Genomic DNA, 17,296 nt, shown 5'->3' on the forward strand with positions numbered 1-17,296 from the left:
ATGAATGGAGGTCGTTTGACCGCTGACCCATTACGGATGCAGGCAATGAGGCAGTGATCGCTGAGATCTTAGTTGAAAACAGCAGAGGTGTATTTAGAGGGCAGGTTGGTTAGGATGATATCTATGAGGGTGCCCGTGTTTACGGCTTTGGGGTGGTACCTGGAAGGATCATTGATAATTTGTGTGAGATTGAGGGCAAATCAAGCTTAGATTGTAGGATGGCTGGGGTGTTAAGCATGTCCCAGTTTAGATCACCTAGCAGCATGAGCTCTGAAGATAGATGGGGGGCAATCAGTTCACATATGGTGTCCAGAGCACAGCTGGGGGCAGAGGGTGGTCTATAGCAGGCGGCAACGGTGAGAGACTTGTTTTTAGAGAGATGGATTTTTAAAAGTAGAAGTTCAAATTGTTTGGGTACAGACCTGGATAGTAGGACAGAACTGTGCAGGCTATCTCTGCAGTAGATTGCACTACCGCCCCCTTTGGCCGTTCTATCTTGTCTGAAAATGTTGTAGTTAGGGATGAAGATTTCAGAGCTTTTGGTGGACTTCCTAGGCCAGGATTCAGACACGGCTAGGACATCCGGGTTGGCAGAGTGTGCTAAAGCAGTGAATAAAACAAACTTAGGGAGAAGGCTTCTAATGTTAACATGCATGAAACCAAGGCTATTACGGTTACAGAAGTCATCAAAAGAGAGCGCCTGGGGAATAGGAGTGGAGCTAGGCACTGCAGGGCCTGGATTCACCTCTACATCACCAGACGAACAGAGGAGGAGTAGGATAAGGGTACGGCTAAAAGCTATGAGAATTGGTCGTCTATGACGTCCAGCATAGAGAGTAAAAGGAGCAGGTTTCTGGGGGCGATAAAATGAGTGAAGAAATTAATGTATTAGGGATTGATTGTTTTGATTGTTATGAACTAAAGATGTTGACGCTATTATAAGCATGCCATGGTGAATGCCATGGGTAAACTCTGATCTGGAGAGTGAAAATGATCCTAATCTATTTGATCTATAGGCATTGCCTTATGAATAGTGGAATCATGATGCTTGTCTTGGGTCATGTTCATTAGGCACCAAAGGAATACATTTTATTTTAACTAGGAGTCACTACCTGGATTTGTACAACAAGATATGCTAATTTTAGTTTCTGGGATGGAAATAGTCATTTCCAACATACTATGCTGATCCATTGGAGTGTGATAGATAACTAAAGATTATTTTATTAAACTCCATTGTTGCATGCACTGCATTATGCATTAATGATGTGCTTTTCACTGTCTATGGAAAATATAGCTTTGAATCTCATAAACTGTATACATTTTCTGTTTTTCTTCATGGGTTCGTGCAGGTGACTGTGTATCTTAACCTTCCCAGACAAATTGCTAGAGTGCTAAGATAATGTGTTGGATTGAAATAAGAGACAGTGCTGAGTTTCTTGGGATGTTATGTGCAGGAACCCCCATGCAATGAGTTATTGTTGGTGATTTTTGGTTTATGTAGAATATATGTATTTTTTATGTGAATGAATGTTCTTAAATCTTGTGATTTTCATTTAAGTTGAGAGGGGACTCAGAGGGATGACTGTCTTTTCTGTTGTGATGTCTGTGTTTAGACGCTGGTTCTCCTGTAACGTTACTGTTCTGATTCTCTAGAAGGGACGGAGTCCCTTGAGAGGGGAATGTGGCGGATGAATCAGAATTAGTAGGGTAACATAGATATTTAAGATGTTTTGTTAGCATAATATGCTTATGTGGGATACTTGTCATTAGGATGGCGTGCCCTTTGGACTCTGGTGTTGACAGTTGTACTTTTCCCTTAGCTAGGGCTCAGTCACTTGGGGCCCAGAGAGGGGAGAAGTCAGAATGAAACATTCTCTTCATATGTGAATGTGTCTTTACCTATTCTTAAACCATGTGAAGGGATGGCGTGATTAATGGGGAACCAATTACTTGTTTCCACAATGTCTGTGCGCAAGTCACTCCCCTCCTTTTCTATGTTGTGGGATAGTGTATGACCTAGAGGCTCACTCCCCTCAGTGAGCTTGTCCAGGAGTGGAGTCAAGAGGGGTTTACTTGAGATGGGAGTATCTAGAGTTGTCAATTGATTTATGCCATTGGACAAGCTAATGGTTCTGTTCTATACCGTACCAGGGAGAGACGGTTCCAGTTTGGGGTAGGAAGACCAGACACTGATCTATACAATGAACACTGTTGATACAGCAGTTGCTGTCTGCTATGTTTTATAGATATCTTTCAAACAGAACTTAACCTTTGTGAACTGTTCCTAAGATCTGTTGTTCGTCATGTACGTTGAGAGGGGTGGGTCTTGGGTATAAAAGATCTTTGTACTTTTGTGTAATCACTTTTCAATGGCATCAGTGAAGGTCAAGTGCTTTTGCAAAACCATCTTAATAATTAAAGATGTAGTTTTAAGTATAACTGACTTGTGTGTGAAGTTTGTAACTATCCTCATTTTGTAATGCAGAAATTAGCCACCACACGCTTCACAGACCTCGACTACTACAGAGAGAGCGGGAGAGAGGAGGAAGAAAGAGAGAGGGGAGAGAAAGGTGGGAGAAGGAGAGGAGAGGGAAGAGAAAGAGAAAAAGAGAGATGAGAGAACAAGTGAATGAGCAGGAAAGACAGAACAGAGAAAGAGAAAAAGAGAGATGTGTCACACCCTGATCTGTTTCACCTGTTCTTGTGTTTGTCTCCACCCCCTCCAGATGTCACCCATCTTTCCCATTATCCCCTGGGTACTTATACCTGTGTTTTCTGTCTGTCTGTGCCAGTTCGTTTTGTTCGTTTAAACCTACCAGCGTTTTCCCTTGCTCCTCTCTTTGCTATAGTCCCTGTTTTATAGTTTCCCGGTTTCGACCTTTCCTGCCTGACCTGAGCCTGCCTGCTGTTCCGCTACCTTACACCCTCTCTGGATTACCGACCTCTGCCTGACCTGACCCTGAGCCCGCCTGCTGTTCCGGTGCCTTACACCCTCTCTGGATTACCAACCTCTGCCTGACCTGACCCTGAGCCCGCCTGCTGTTCCGGTGCCTTACACCCTCTCTGGATTACCAACCTCTGCCTGACCTGACCCTGAGCCCGCCTGCTGTTCCGGTGCCTTACACCCTCTCTGGATTACCGACCTCTGCCTGACCTGACCCTGAACCCGCCTGCTGTTCCGGTGCCTTACACCCTCTCTGGATTACCGACCTCTGCCTGACCTGACCCTGAACCCGCCTGCTGTTCCGCTACCTTACACCCTCTCTGGATTACCGACCTCTGCCTAACCTGACCCTGAGCCTGCCTGCCGTTCTGGTGCCTTACATCCTCTCTGGATTATTGACCCCTGCCTGCCTTGACCTGTCGTTCGCCTGCCCCTGTTGAAAGAATAAACTTTTGTTTCTTCAACACTGTCTGCACCTGGGTCATACCTTGAAACGTGATAAGAGGAGAGATGAGAGAACAAGTGAGTGAGCAGGAAAAATAGAACAGAGAAAGATAGGAGCAAAGGAATGTGGGTACAAAAGGAAGACAGAAAGGTAGAGAAGAAAAATAGAGAGGGAGGATAGAGGAGAGAAAGAGAGGGAGGGAGAGGATAGAGGAGAGAAAGAGAGAGAGGTAAGATTAGGGTGGAGTATTAGGGTGTATACACAGAGTTTCCCTACATTTAAAATAAACAGCTGCTTGAAGAAGATAATATAACATTTAGTGATCCTCAGAGTTAAATAACACAGTTGGGAAAAACAAAAATTGGGTGTGAGAGGGAGAGTGACAAAGACGTGTGTGTGTGTGTGTGTGAGAGTGAGTGTGTGTGTGATCGCTTCCAAGAACTGTTTATGAAACAGATTGGGTGCGATACGGATAGTGACACAGACCCTGAAAATTCCCCTAAAATGACAAATAACCATAGGCGTAATCAGGCCAGACTTGACCATATATGAGTCAGACAGACAGGCAGTCCGACAGTCAGTCAGTCAGTCAGACAGACAGTCCGACAGGCAGTCAAACAGTCAGACAGTCAGTCAGATAGGCAGTCCGACAATCAGTCAGACAGGCAGTCAGACAGGCAGTCAGACAGGCAGGCAGTTCGACAGTCAGACAGTCAATCAGTCAGACAGTCAATCAGTCAGTCAGTCATACAGTCAGTCAGTCATACAGTCAGTCAGTCATACAGTCAGTCAGTCATACAGTCAGTCAGTCATACAGTCAGTCAGTTTAGTCATTAAATACAGTTGGTAATTTCCTTTTAAAGTACAGGTCTACCACATCAAATGAGAGAAAGAGAGGGACATATGTGAGAACAGAATGTGGAAGGGGAGAAGAGAGAAAGAGAAAGAGATGAAGGGAAGAGAAAGGAGGGGAGGAGCTAGATAAGAGAGTGGTGTTAATTGGGAGGTCTGGTTGTACTTACACTTTTTTAGTCAGGAGTGTGGTCATGACACAACGTGTGTGTGTGTGTGTGTGTGTGTGTGTGTGTGTGTGTGTGTGTGTGTGCACGTGTGTGTTCTCTGCGATGGCGTATCCGGTGATGTTTCTCTTCTCACACTCCTCCAGAGTGTGTGTGTGTGTGTGCGTGACTGTGTGTGTTTGTACAGCTGCAGTGGCTGTAGGAGTTAACCAGGCTGTACTACAGTGGCCACACCTGCAGCTCTGCTGACCCAGCAACAACCAACCCCGTCAGTCTTCCTACCAATGCCAGCTCTGGTATCTTTTCATCTGTGTGTGTTTGATTCGTACTAGAAGTCCAAGAAACAGCACAGGCAGACAGACAGACAGACAGACAGACAGACAGACAGACAGACAGACAGACAGACAGACAGACAGACAGACAGACAGACAGACAGACAGACAGACAGACAGACAGACAGACAGACAGACAGACAGACAGACAGACAGACAGACAGACAGACAGACAGACAGACAGACAGACAGACAGACAGACAGACAGACAGACAGACAGACAGACAGACAGTTTAGTCATTAAATACAGTTGGTAATTTCCTTTTAAAGTACAGCTCTACCACATCACTGGTGTTACCATGACACACAATCTAACCTAAACACAAAGCATGTGCAGCGACAACACACACACACACACACACACACACACACACACACACACACACACACGCTTGTACACATGCAAGTACACACATGCACACACACGTACACACACAAACATATAACCACACCCTGTTTATCTGGTGGTGACCTGTTTTGACCACTGGACACTTAGTGGGTAGAGTCTGCTAGCACTTGCACACACAGACACACACACACAATGCCTAGTGCAGCCAGTGTTAGTGAACTCAAGTCATTTTCAGGCGTAACTCTGGCCCAAGCTAAATATAAAGTATGTGGTGAACCCGCAAGAAACGGTCTGGTTAAAAACAACCGTTTCCACTGCACAGCCTGCTAATTATACAGCCAGCCAGCCAGAGACGAGAGGAGAGAGGGAGGAGAGAGAGAGGAGAGGAGAGGGAGAGAGAAAAAGGGTGGAGATGAGAGAGGAGAAGAGAGGGAGGAGAGAGGAGAAGAGAGGGAGGAGAGAGAGAGGAGATGAGAGGGAGGAGAGAGAGGAGAGGGGAGAGAGGAGAAGAGAGGGAGGAGAGAGAGAAGAAAGCACAAGAGGATAGATGGAGGAAAGGAGGATGTAGTAGAAGAAAGGAAAAAGAGAGGGAAGGAAAAGTAACATAAGGAGAGGTTGTGAAAAGGAGAGATGACTGAAGACAAACATTCTAGAACACTAGTGGAGCAAGAGAGAAAAACACTTAAAAACAGTTTATTACAAACATGCATAAAGCAGAAATAAACCAGCAATTACTGTGCAGCAGAGTCACTTGACCAATTAAAGAGAGCAGAGAGACCAGGGCCTATGGAACATACAGTGAGAAAGAGACACAGAGAAAGTAATAAATAAAAGAATAGTGTGAAATCCACTAGTAAAAAGAGGTGGGTAAGAGCCCAGCTCTGATGTGGCTGAGAGACTGTGTGAAATATAAGGGGATAAAACTGGAGGAAAGAGAAAGTGAAGGAGGGGGGGAAATGAGAGAAAGAGAGGGACATATGTGAGAACAGAATGTGGAAGGGGAGAAGAGAGAAAGAGAAAGAGATGAAGGGAAGAGAAAGGAGGGGAGGAGCTAGATGAGAGAGTGGTGTTAATTGGGAGGTCTGGTTGTACTTACACTTTTTTAGTCAGGAGTGTGATCATGACACAACGTGTGTGTGTGTGTGTGTGTGTATGGTCATGACACAGCAGTGTGTGTGTGTGTGTGTGTGTGTGTGTGTGTGTGTGTGTGTGTGTGTGTGTGTGTGTGTGTGTATGTCACAGGGTAAAATGTGTATGACAGTGAGAGGCAGTAGCTGATACCCTTTAAATAGACTGCTTTACTCTCCTATATCACTCATTTAGCCTCTATGTGTCTTATACTGCTTCCTGTGTGTGTGTGTGTGTGTGTGTGTGTGTGTGTGTGTGTGTGTGTGTGTGTGTGTGTGTGTGTGTGTGTGTGTGTGTGTGTGTGTGTGTGTGTGTGTCACGCCTCTCTAGCGCTTGAGGGCGCCAGGCGGCCCATCATTACGCACACCTGTCACCATCATTACGCGCCTCAGCGCTTCATGGGACTCACCTGGACCCTCCCCTATATCTGTCACTTCCTCAGTTTCTTCCCCGTGTCTGCATTAATGTTGTTTTGCTCCCCTTGTCCAGACGCTGTCCTTGTTTTGTTTCATGTACGTTTGTCCATGAAATCTTCACTCCCTGTACTTTCTTCTTGTCTCCCAACGTCTGTCCTCACAGTGTTTGTGTGTGTGTGTGTGTGTGTGTGTGTGTGTGTGTGTGTGTGTGTGTGTGTGTGTGTGTGTGTGTTCTCTGCGATGGCGTATCCGGTGATGCTTCTCTTCTCACACTCCTCCAGAGTGTGTGTGTGTGTGCGTGACTGTGTGTGCATGTGTGTGTTTGTACAGCTGCAGTGGCTGTAGGAGCTAACCAGGCTGTACTACAGTGGCCACACCTGCAGCTCTGCTGACCAAGCAACAACCAACCCCGTCAGTCTTCCTACCAATGCCAGCTCTGGTATCTTTTCATCTGTGTGTGTTTGATTCGTACTAGAAGTCCAAGAAACAAAACAGCACAGACAGACAGACAGACAGACAGACAGACAGACAGACAGACAGACAGACAGACAGACAGACAGACAGACAGACAGACAGACAGACAGACAGACAGACAGACAGACAGACAGACAGACAGACATGTTCTATGACCGTTTCGACCCAGCACTCATAAACAAGGGTTAATACCAAGGTCCCCTCTAAACTGCATGCAGCGCGGGTGCGCACCTTCCCCTGGACTGCCGTGCAGAATAAATATCAGCGCACGCAGAGAAGCATGAGATTGAACTTCAATCAACTTTCTAGAGTTTTCCGTCAGTTAACACTATCAACGTTTCCCTTTACTGTGGAAATTGTGATCGAATCAACGCAATATTAGCCACTATCAATACAACATACCAAAACAAAACAAACTATTCAAGAGATGTTATTGTATTCAGAATGCATCGGAGTAGGATTCTATTGAATTAACAGGCACGACTCAGGCCCATACTCTACACAGACCGGTGCACTATAACCAATCAGAGCTGCAGTAGGCCTATATGCAAATAGACCATTGCCATATATGGGTCTGTGCCATTCACTTTGAACTGGACTGTTTGTACAGCATGAGCAGTCGTCAATCGATGTTCTTGTTTTGAGATCAAAGTGAGAGCTACATGTAGCAACGTGTGCACATTTCTACATTTGTTCATATCCTTCGCTAGTTAGTGAGTTATTAGCCCAGTTATATAGAATCTGTAGTCAGCAATAGGGGAGTGGTTGCTTCCTACAAGAGCACAAAACGTGTGCATTTCTAGACATCTTTGAAAATCTGTGTTGTATTTTTAAATAGGCTTGAATAAGCTAAGTAGCCAATAGGCAGATGGTAGCATAATTTGTCTGATTCTCTGTAATAATGGTATGGGAATAATAATGCTTTTTATTTTGTAAAGTGGTTTCTTGCATCAAACAACATTTTCAGTCACCTCCTCGTCTGAAGGACAAGTGGATAAACAGGTCAATGTCAAGCCCTGCATGTTTTTTCAACAGTCTCATGGAATGTAGGCCTACACTGAGCACCACACATCGGCTGCTACTGTAGGCTGACCGATAGAACAGCTATTTCCATGTACAAATATTATGGGATGCATTTTCTCCATTGTTTTTGATGGTAGGCCACTCTAGTAGGCCTACATGAAGATCAAATAGCCACAGTAGCCTACTTGACCACTGTTAAAACAAACTTAAAACGGGTACAGCCTCAGTGTTCACAGTAAACGCATGCCGGAAGTTGCACAGAATTTTCACGTTCAAGTTTGCACTCAGCTGACCTGAAATTTGCTCAGTGATGAAAAACATTGGAGGGAACATTGGTTAATAGTATTAGTAAAAGAAAGCTGTCTGTTTTCAGTAGCGGTGGTGTGGATGAAAGGTAATGACAGTCTACAGGGGTGGTGCCTGTATTTCCAGTCACCGCCTTTAAACTGCCTTTAAACTGCTTTTAAACTGCTTTTAAACTGCTTTTAAACTTTCCATTGACTTCTCTTTAAACTGCCCTTCTCACATCCTGACCATTTACCTTTAAATGTGCTGGAAAACAGGAACTCTCCAATTACCTGCCTTGCTTATGTGTGTGTGTGTGTGTGTGTGTGTGTGTGTGTGTGTGTGTGTGTGTGTGTGTGTGTGTGTGTGTGTGTGTGTGTGTGTGTGTGTGTGTGAGTGAGAATGAAAGCCGTGGCGTGTAGAGTATGGGTGTGGTACACTATATGTATATGAGTTTAATAAAGGAGGAATGTAATTTTCAAAGGATAACTTTTATGGTGTGAGATATCAAGTGTCCATATTAGACAGCTATTTGTTATGTTTTGACCTCTGTCCCCTCTATACCCCTCAGCCTCAGCTGGATTCCATGATCCACAGAGAAGAAAAGAATAAGGAAATATTTGACATTGTTAAAGGGCAGAGTGAGTTATGATTGAGACATTGACCAGCCAATGAGAATGGCTTATGAATGATTGACAGACGTACCAGCCCATGTGGATGGCGTATGCTGTGCGTGTCTCCCGCCCCTCCTGTCGGCTGATGTTCTTAGCTGCTTCAACCACCTCCTTTGTTGTCTGGTAGTCTCTCAGTGACCACTCATGGACCGCAACCTCACCGTACTGCAAAACCCCCACCTGAACACAATCATACACGGTCATGCTAGAAACAAAACCACACACACAATGGTGTCTGGCTGTCTTTCCAATGTAGTTGAGCATACAGTGGGATATACACAGATAGAACATGACCCCATGTTCCCCCTGTCCTCTACTCGTCCCCATCTCCCTCTCCAATCCTCAACCAAAACCTCTACCCCTCTGCTACTGACCCCCTCTAAACCCCTTATTCCTCCTCTCTGCTAATCTTCCTCCTCTCCCCCTCCTCTTCTCATCTCCCATCCTCCCCTAAGTTCTACCCCACTGCTACTTCTTCTCCCCTCATGTTTCCTCTCCCCTCATGTTTCCTCTCCCCTCATGTTTCCTCTCCCCTCATGTTTCCTCTCCCCTCATGTTTCCTCTCCCCTCATGTTTCCTCTCCCCTCATGTTTCCTCTCCCCTCATGTTTCCTCTCCCCTCATGTTTCCTCTCCCCTCATGTTTCCTCTCCCCTCATGTTTCCTCTCCCCTCATGTTTAGGCCAGCTCTTGTGCCATTGCATAAGTCCATCCATTCATTCTCATCAGATTACCACACTGTGTTGTGTTTCAGTGTAAAGGACTGGCTTGTCTAGTTGACTGAGACTCAACCAACAGAATCCCTAGGATTTCATCACAGAAATGTACAGACGTAAACACACACACACACACACACACACACACACACACACACACACACACACACACACACACACACACACACACGCACACACGCACGCACACGCACACGCACACGCACACAACCTTACCTGCATCTGTTCTGGGCTGATATGGAACTTGCTGAGGATGTTACTGAGGAAGTTCTGGACTTCATACCAGGGATAGATACTATTGGAGCCATCCAGAATGATCACTATGTCCATGTATGTTGCACATCCTGGACAGAAAACACATATTATTGGATCCATAAAGGAACACAGAGAGTACTAAGGACCCACATAACCCCCAAAACCCCATAAAATGAACTCTACCGTAACAGAGTCACCATTCAGCTGTGGTGTGTGTGTGTGTGTGTGCACAGGTTTAGAAATGCAACCCACTCTTTGTGTCTGCCTGTGTGTGTGTGTGTGTGCAGTTACTCTGTGCTGTAGGGGCGATGGTCTCTCTGGGTTCCAGGTCGTCGCTGACAGAAGCACAGATCCCCGTACTGAAGACTGACGTACCACACTCCTGAGACCACAGGGGCGCACACGCCTGGAACACACACACACACACACACACACACACACACACACACACACACACACACACACACACACACACACACACACACACACACACACACACACACACACACACACACACACACACACACACACACACACAATTATTATTACTGCTTTAAGTGAACCTGTGAAGGTAACATAACGTACACAAGTGTCATATGGTCCTAGCTAACACTGATTTATTGGTGAGAGTGAGAGGCACAAGACAAGGACAGAGTTGACTTCCCCACTGGGCTGTTGGTCAGGTCTGCTACTGAACACACCAATAAACACCAGCAGACTGAGTGGAGGAGAGTCAGACCCAGATAGAGAAAGAGGGTGGGAAACAGAGAGAGGGGGGGGGGGACACGTATTCACCCTGCACACCCTAATTGTCAAACAAACAAAGGCAAAGTCTTCTCATGCTTAGTTGATTTCAAAAAAGCTTTTGACTCAATTCGGCATGAGGGTCTGCTATACAAATTGATGAAATGCTGTTTTGGGGGAAAAACATCCGACATTATAAAATCCATGTACACAAACATTAACCGTGCTGCTAAAATTGGCGTAAACACACACATTTCTTTCCACAGGGCCATGGGGTGAGACAGGGATGCAGCTTGAGCCCCACCCTCTTCAACATACACTACCGTTCAAAAGTTTGGGGTCACTTAGAAATGTCATTGTTTTTGAAAGAAAAGCAATTTTTTGGTCCATTAAAATATCATCAAATTGATCCGAAATACAGTGTAGACATTGTTAATGTTGTAAATAACTTCTGTAGCTGTAAATGGCAGATTTTTTATGGAATATCTACATAGGCCCATTATCAGCAACCATCACTCCTGTGTTCCAATGGGACGTTGTGTTAGCTAATGCAAGTTTATCATTTTAAAAGGCTAATTGATCATTAGAAAACCCTTTTGCAATTATGTTAGAACAGCTGAAAACTGTTGTCCTGATTAAAGAAGCAATAAAACTGTCCTTCTTTAGACTGGTTGAGTATCTGGAGCATCAGCATTTGTGGGTTTGATTATAGGCTCAAAATGGCCAGAAACAAAGACTTGTCTTCTGAAACTCGTCAGTCTATTCTTGTTCTGTGAAATGATGGCTATTCCATGTGATAAATTGCCAAGAAACTGAAGATCTCGTACAACGCTGTGTACTACTCCCTTCACAGAACAGCGCAAACTGGCTCTAACCAGAATAGAAAGAGGAGTGGGAGGCCCCAGTACACAACTGAGCAAGAGGACAAGTACATTAGAGTGTCTAGTTTGAGAAACAGATGCCTCACAAGACCTCAACTGGCAGCTTCCTTAAATAGTACCCAGAAAACACCAGTCTCAACATCAACAGTGAAGAGGCGACTCTGGGATGCTGACCTTCTAGGAAAAATTACACCGATACCCAATAAGAAATTAGCTGTTAAATTCTACAACCACCTAAAAGGAAGTGATTCCCAAACCTTTGATTGCAAAGCCACCCCCTACAAAGAGATGTACATGGAGAAGAATCCCCTAAGCAAGATGGTCCTAGGGCTCTGTTCACAAACACAAACAGACCCCACAGAGCCCCAGGACAGCAACACAATTAGACCAAACCAAATCATGAGAAAACAAAAAGATAATTACTTGATACATTGGAAAGAATCAACAAAAAAACTGAGCAAACTAGAATGCTATTTGGTCCTAAACAGAGAGTACACAGTGGCAGAATAACTGACCACTGTGGCTGACCCAAACTTAATTTCTTGCGGATTAGTGGGACGCTAGCTAACTTCCGGTGAAATTGCAGAGCGCCAAATTCAAATTAAATTACTATAAATATTAAACTTTCATGAAATCACAAGTGCAATACATCACAATAAAGCTTAACTTGTTGTTAATCCAGCCGCCATGTCAGATTTCAAAAAGGCTTTACGGCGAAAGCAAACCATGTGATTATCTGAGGACAGCGCCCAGCACACAAATGCATAACAAATAATTTTCAACCAGGGAGTTGCGACACGAAAGTCAGAAATAGCGATATAATATATGCCTTACCTTTGAGGATCTTCTACTGTTGGCACTCCAAAGGTCCCAGTTACATTACAAATGGTCCTTTTGTTCGATAAAGTCCTTTTTTATATCCATAAAAACTCAGTTTAGCTGGCGCGCTTCAGTCAATAATCCACTTGGTTTCCCTCCTTCAAAATGCATACAAAATGAATCTCAAACGTTACCAATAAACTTATCCAAACAAGTCAATCAACGTTTATAATCAAACCTTAGGTACCCTAATACGCAAATACATTTAAGATGGAGAATCGTTATTGTCTTTACCGGAGAAAAATACCAAAGAATGCGCTCTCATTCACGCGCTTTGAAACACTACAGCCAAAATGGGAGCCACCTAGAAAAACTACAATTTCTGGCAAATTTTTCCCCAACATTTTTTTTGGGGGGGGTGGTTTGTCCTCAGGGTTTCGCCTTCCATTTCAGTTCTGTTATACTCACAGACATTACTTTAACTTCTTTGGGATAACCCCCACCTTCTCTCAATTTCCGCCTGAAGACATACCCTAATCTAACTGTCTGTAGCTCAGGCCCAGAAGCAAGGATATGCATTTTCTTGGTATCATTTGAAACGAAATGCTGAAGTTTGTGGAAATGTGAATTGAATGTAGGAGAATATAACACAATAGATCTGGTAGAAGAAAATACAAGGAAATAAACATACGTTTTCTGTTTTTTATTGTTGTTGCATCATCTTTCAACTGAACAAGAACAGCCAAACATTCAGATATGATGCTGGGGATAATGTCAATGCAGAATATAAGAGGGCAACAGTATTTGAGAAAAGTTTCAGACAGATATCTTCAGGAATGAGTGAGCTACATGACATTGAGCATTTAGTCACCCAGGTGTCCCACACAAGTTGCCCAAATGTACCCAAGTGGCCGAATTGGTACAGTGATACATTTTGATGTAAATAACTATATACAAAATACTAAAATTATATTCTAACACACAAAAAAATGACCAAAAAAATTTAAAATATGAAAATTTGAAAAAGTTATAACTAACAAGGGTAACTATTTACACACATTCAATGTATAATGTACAATATTGTGAAGACCCTCAGTCCTCTACACAATATTGTGCTGCTGGTGCCATGGCCCATAGCAGTCTCTTTCTGCTGTAAAGCATAGGGTTACTGAGCAGGTGGTGCAGGTGATGGGGCATTTCCTGTGCCCTTTTTGCCCTGAGTCACATTCATGCCTGCAGAGATGAATTTGGGCAGGTGAACACCACTGGTTGAAGGAGCAGAAGGGACAGAGGTAGAGGGGACAGAAGGTGCTGCAGTGGACTTGCTGTAGCAAGCAAGCTCCTGGATGAGCAGCTCTCGGAAGGCTAGCTGTGAGATGGGGGTCTTTCCACAGCTCTTAGCCATTTCCTTCTGAAGGATGAAGGAATTCACCACAGCAATGTCAATGAAACGATAGAAAAATGTCTTGTACCATTTCATGGTCTTGTGGAGAACATTGTAGTAGCCTATCAGCGCATCTGACAGGTCCACACCTCCCATGCCCTTGTTGTAGTCCTTGATAGCTGCAGGAATGGGGACATTTTTGGTGGTCCATGCCCCAGTAGCGTCCTTCACACGCCTGACGACATGATCTCCACTGAAGGACTTGTGGATACTGGAGCACATGACCACCTCTCTGGTATCCATCCACTTCACAAAGAGCAGGCCATCTTGGCGAATCCATCTCATGGTACCCCGCTCAGCACACTTAGGCATGTCATTCACCTTGGTTTTCGGAAAGCCCACTCTGTTGGTCCGAATGGTGCCACAAGCCCACACATCCCGCTTCCTCAGGTCTGCAAACAGGGTAGGGCTTGTGTAAAAGTTGTCCACAAAAAGTTTGTAGCCCTTCCCCAGCAGTTGGCAGTTTTCATGAGTATTGTAGCAGAGCTGGAACGCAGCAGACCAATAAAGCCATTTAATCCCAATTGTAGTGAATGAGGTGAGGCAGAACAGTCACATAACAATATTGATGTCTTCAAAGCATACTATTTATTTGGCTTTAAAACCAAAGAGAGAGGAAGGGAAAGGAGGAGTGTGGGGAGAGAGGAGAGCTAGGATAAAAGGAACAACATTCATAAACACTAGGAGACAAAATAAAAAATGAAAGGAGTGAAGGAGGGAGGGAGGAAAGAGAAAACATGAGTCTGTCATTACAAAGGCCCCAGCACAGCTACAGTACAGACACAGGGAGGGATGGGAGAGAGGGATGAGAGAAAGGAAAGAAGGAGAAGAGGGCGAGAGCTGCTATGGCTTTTGGTAGGCCTGTCATTACAAAGGGCCGGAGCTGCATTCCGATCCTGTTTTAGACCCTACCACAGGGGTTAAAATACACACACGCGCAAAAACAGGGTAGTCTGGCCCTGGCATTAGGGAACTGTGTTTGACTCTGCACCTAGAGTAGCTGCAAACTGCTGGCAGACACACACACACACACACACACACACACACACACACACACACACACACACACACACACACAGGAGTGGCTGCTTGCTGGCACAGCCACCCAGTAATTCCTCTGTAACCATAGAGATCTGGAAATACCTGGATAAGAAGACTCTGCTAAGACAACGTGGCCCAGAGTGTGTGTGTGTGTGTGTGTGTGTGTGCTTAAATGTATGGTAAGAAAAGCTGCCCTATAATGAGGGGCGATTCTGAACACACACAGACATGGCATCTAATGTTTATTCCTTCTAAACATGGCCACCCCCAGCTGACTCATTGAAAAGTCCATACCAAACAAACACACCACCTCCTCCTCTCACCCCCACCACATCCCTCCAGGACTGACTCAGTTCCTACAGCCAAATGTAACCCAGGATCAAACGCAAGACCATGTTAGCCCACTGACTCAATCAATTCATCAATCAGTCAACCAGTCAGCCAATGGGACAGAGAACATACCAGGAATCCATCAGGTGAGTCTGGACTGAGGGTCATTCCTAGATGAGAGTTCTTCAGGTTTCTAGATACATTCTGTAACGTGCTCTCACCTGAGACAGAGAGGGAGGAGAGAGATGGTTAATGACATTACCTAGATGCTGAGCTATGGTCAGTTTAATGTTTCTCCTCCTAATGGTTAAGATTAGGATCAGCGGAGGGTAAGCTGATCCTAGATCTGTGGTTGTCTCTCACCTAGGTTAGTTTTGGTGCAGTTGGAGCTCCTCTCCTCTCCCACGATGCATTTGTACACGTCTCCTCTCCTGGTATTGGAAGGTCCATCCCAAGGAGCACCAACCAGCATCCTGCATCACAATCACACACACAGCCAATCAGGTAAGAGGATTTTATCAATGCATCCTACTACAGATACACTAATTGATAGCCTGGAGGACGGCAGGTAGCCTGGAGGACGGCAGGTAGCCTGGAGGACGGCAGGTAGCCTGGAGGATGGCAGGTAGCCTGGAGGACGGCAGGTAGCCTGGAGGGCGGCAGGTAGCCTGCCATTGAGCAAGGCAGTGAACCCTAATCGCTCCAGGGTCGCCATCAATAAGTGGATAACCTGTACATATACAGGTTACCCACTTGTACATGCAATGAAACAGGACAAATATAAGCACCCCCTTTTCGACCTTTGACAAACACACACATACAGATGTTGGTACTCACGATTTGTCCCCCGCATTGTCATGCTGTAGCACAGAGAAACCAAACAGGGCCTCCTCTGGACCAGTGTAGATACGAGGCCGCTTAACATCGATGTTGAAACACTCACACAACCCTGAGGGAACATTACAACAGAGAGAAGGTTATAAAAAGGGGTTATGGGGAGAGAGGGGGTTGTGGGGTGAGAGGGGCTGGGGTTGAGAGGAGAGAGGGGGGTTGTAAGGAGGGAGGGGGTTGTGGGGAGAGAGGGGCTGGGGTTGAGAGGAGAGAGGGGCTGGGGTTGTGAGGAGAGAGGGGCTGGGGTTGTGAGGAGAGAGGGGCTGGGGTTGTGAGGAGAGAAGGGGTTGTGAGGAGAGAGAGGGTTGTGAGGAGAGAAGGGGTTGTGAGGAGAGAAGGGGTTGTGAGGAGAGAAGGGGTTGTGAGGAGAGAAGGGGTTGTGAGGAGAGAGGGGCTGGGGTTGTGAGGAGAAAGGGGCTGGGGATGTGAGGAGAAAGGGGCTGGGGATGTGAGGAGAAAGGGGCTGGGGATGTGAGGAGAAAGGGGCTGGGGATGTGAGGAGAAAGGGGGTTGTGGGGAGAGAGGGAGCTAGAGAGAGGGGGTTGGGGTGAGGGAAATGAAGAGAGTGAAAGAGAGAGGGAGTGAGAGAGTTTACATTGCTTTGGCAATGTAAACATATGTTTCCCATTCCAATGAAGCCCTTAAATTGAATTGAATTGAGATGGGGGAGGGGAGAAGGATAAACAGGGTGACCAAAGACGACCTTTGAAGAAAAAGGGAGTTCAGTCTAGGGGGGAAAGGGAGAGGGAGAGAAGGGGAGAGCGGGAAGGAGGGAGAGGGGTTGTGGGTTATAAAAACTATGTAGTAAAGTAGCTCCCTGTTATACCATACAAACCTGCCCTTTATACAGACACACACAGAGAGAGAGAGAGAGAGAGAGAGAGAGAGAGAGAGAGAGAGAGAGAGAGAGAGAGAGAGAGAGAGCAAGAGAGGTACAGAAGAACGAGAGAAAGAGGTAGAGCGACGGAGCAAGCAAAGGAATGGAAGAAGGATAGTTCATTGACTCGCCCAGGGGAGGTGTGTGACTGAGAAAACAGACATGGAAACACACAGGCCAACTGTCAAAATAA

General features: G+C 45.4%; 1 protein-coding gene across 1 annotated transcript in view; it reads right to left on the reverse strand.

Moving 5' to 3' along the window:
- LOC106595728 (integrin alpha-10) overlaps nt 1-17,296 on the reverse strand; it is a 49,728-nt gene that overhangs the window by 24,781 nt on the left and 7,651 nt on the right. The window contains exons 2-7 of the mRNA XM_045699045.1: nt 16,173-16,284; nt 15,699-15,808; nt 15,468-15,556; nt 10,368-10,482; nt 10,038-10,165; nt 9,121-9,269 (exon numbers count right to left, since the gene is read on the reverse strand). Coding sequence (XP_045555001.1) covers nt 9,121-9,269; nt 10,038-10,165; nt 10,368-10,482; nt 15,468-15,556; nt 15,699-15,808; nt 16,173-16,284 — 703 coding nt within the window. The remainder of the gene's footprint in view (nt 1-9,120; nt 9,270-10,037; nt 10,166-10,367; nt 10,483-15,467; nt 15,557-15,698; nt 15,809-16,172; nt 16,285-17,296) is intronic.

The sequence above is a fragment of the Salmo salar genome, chromosome ssa02 (genome assembly GCF_905237065.1).
Source record: "Salmo salar chromosome ssa02, Ssal_v3.1, whole genome shotgun sequence".
NCBI classification, from domain to species: Eukaryota; Metazoa; Chordata; class Actinopteri; order Salmoniformes; family Salmonidae; genus Salmo; species Salmo salar.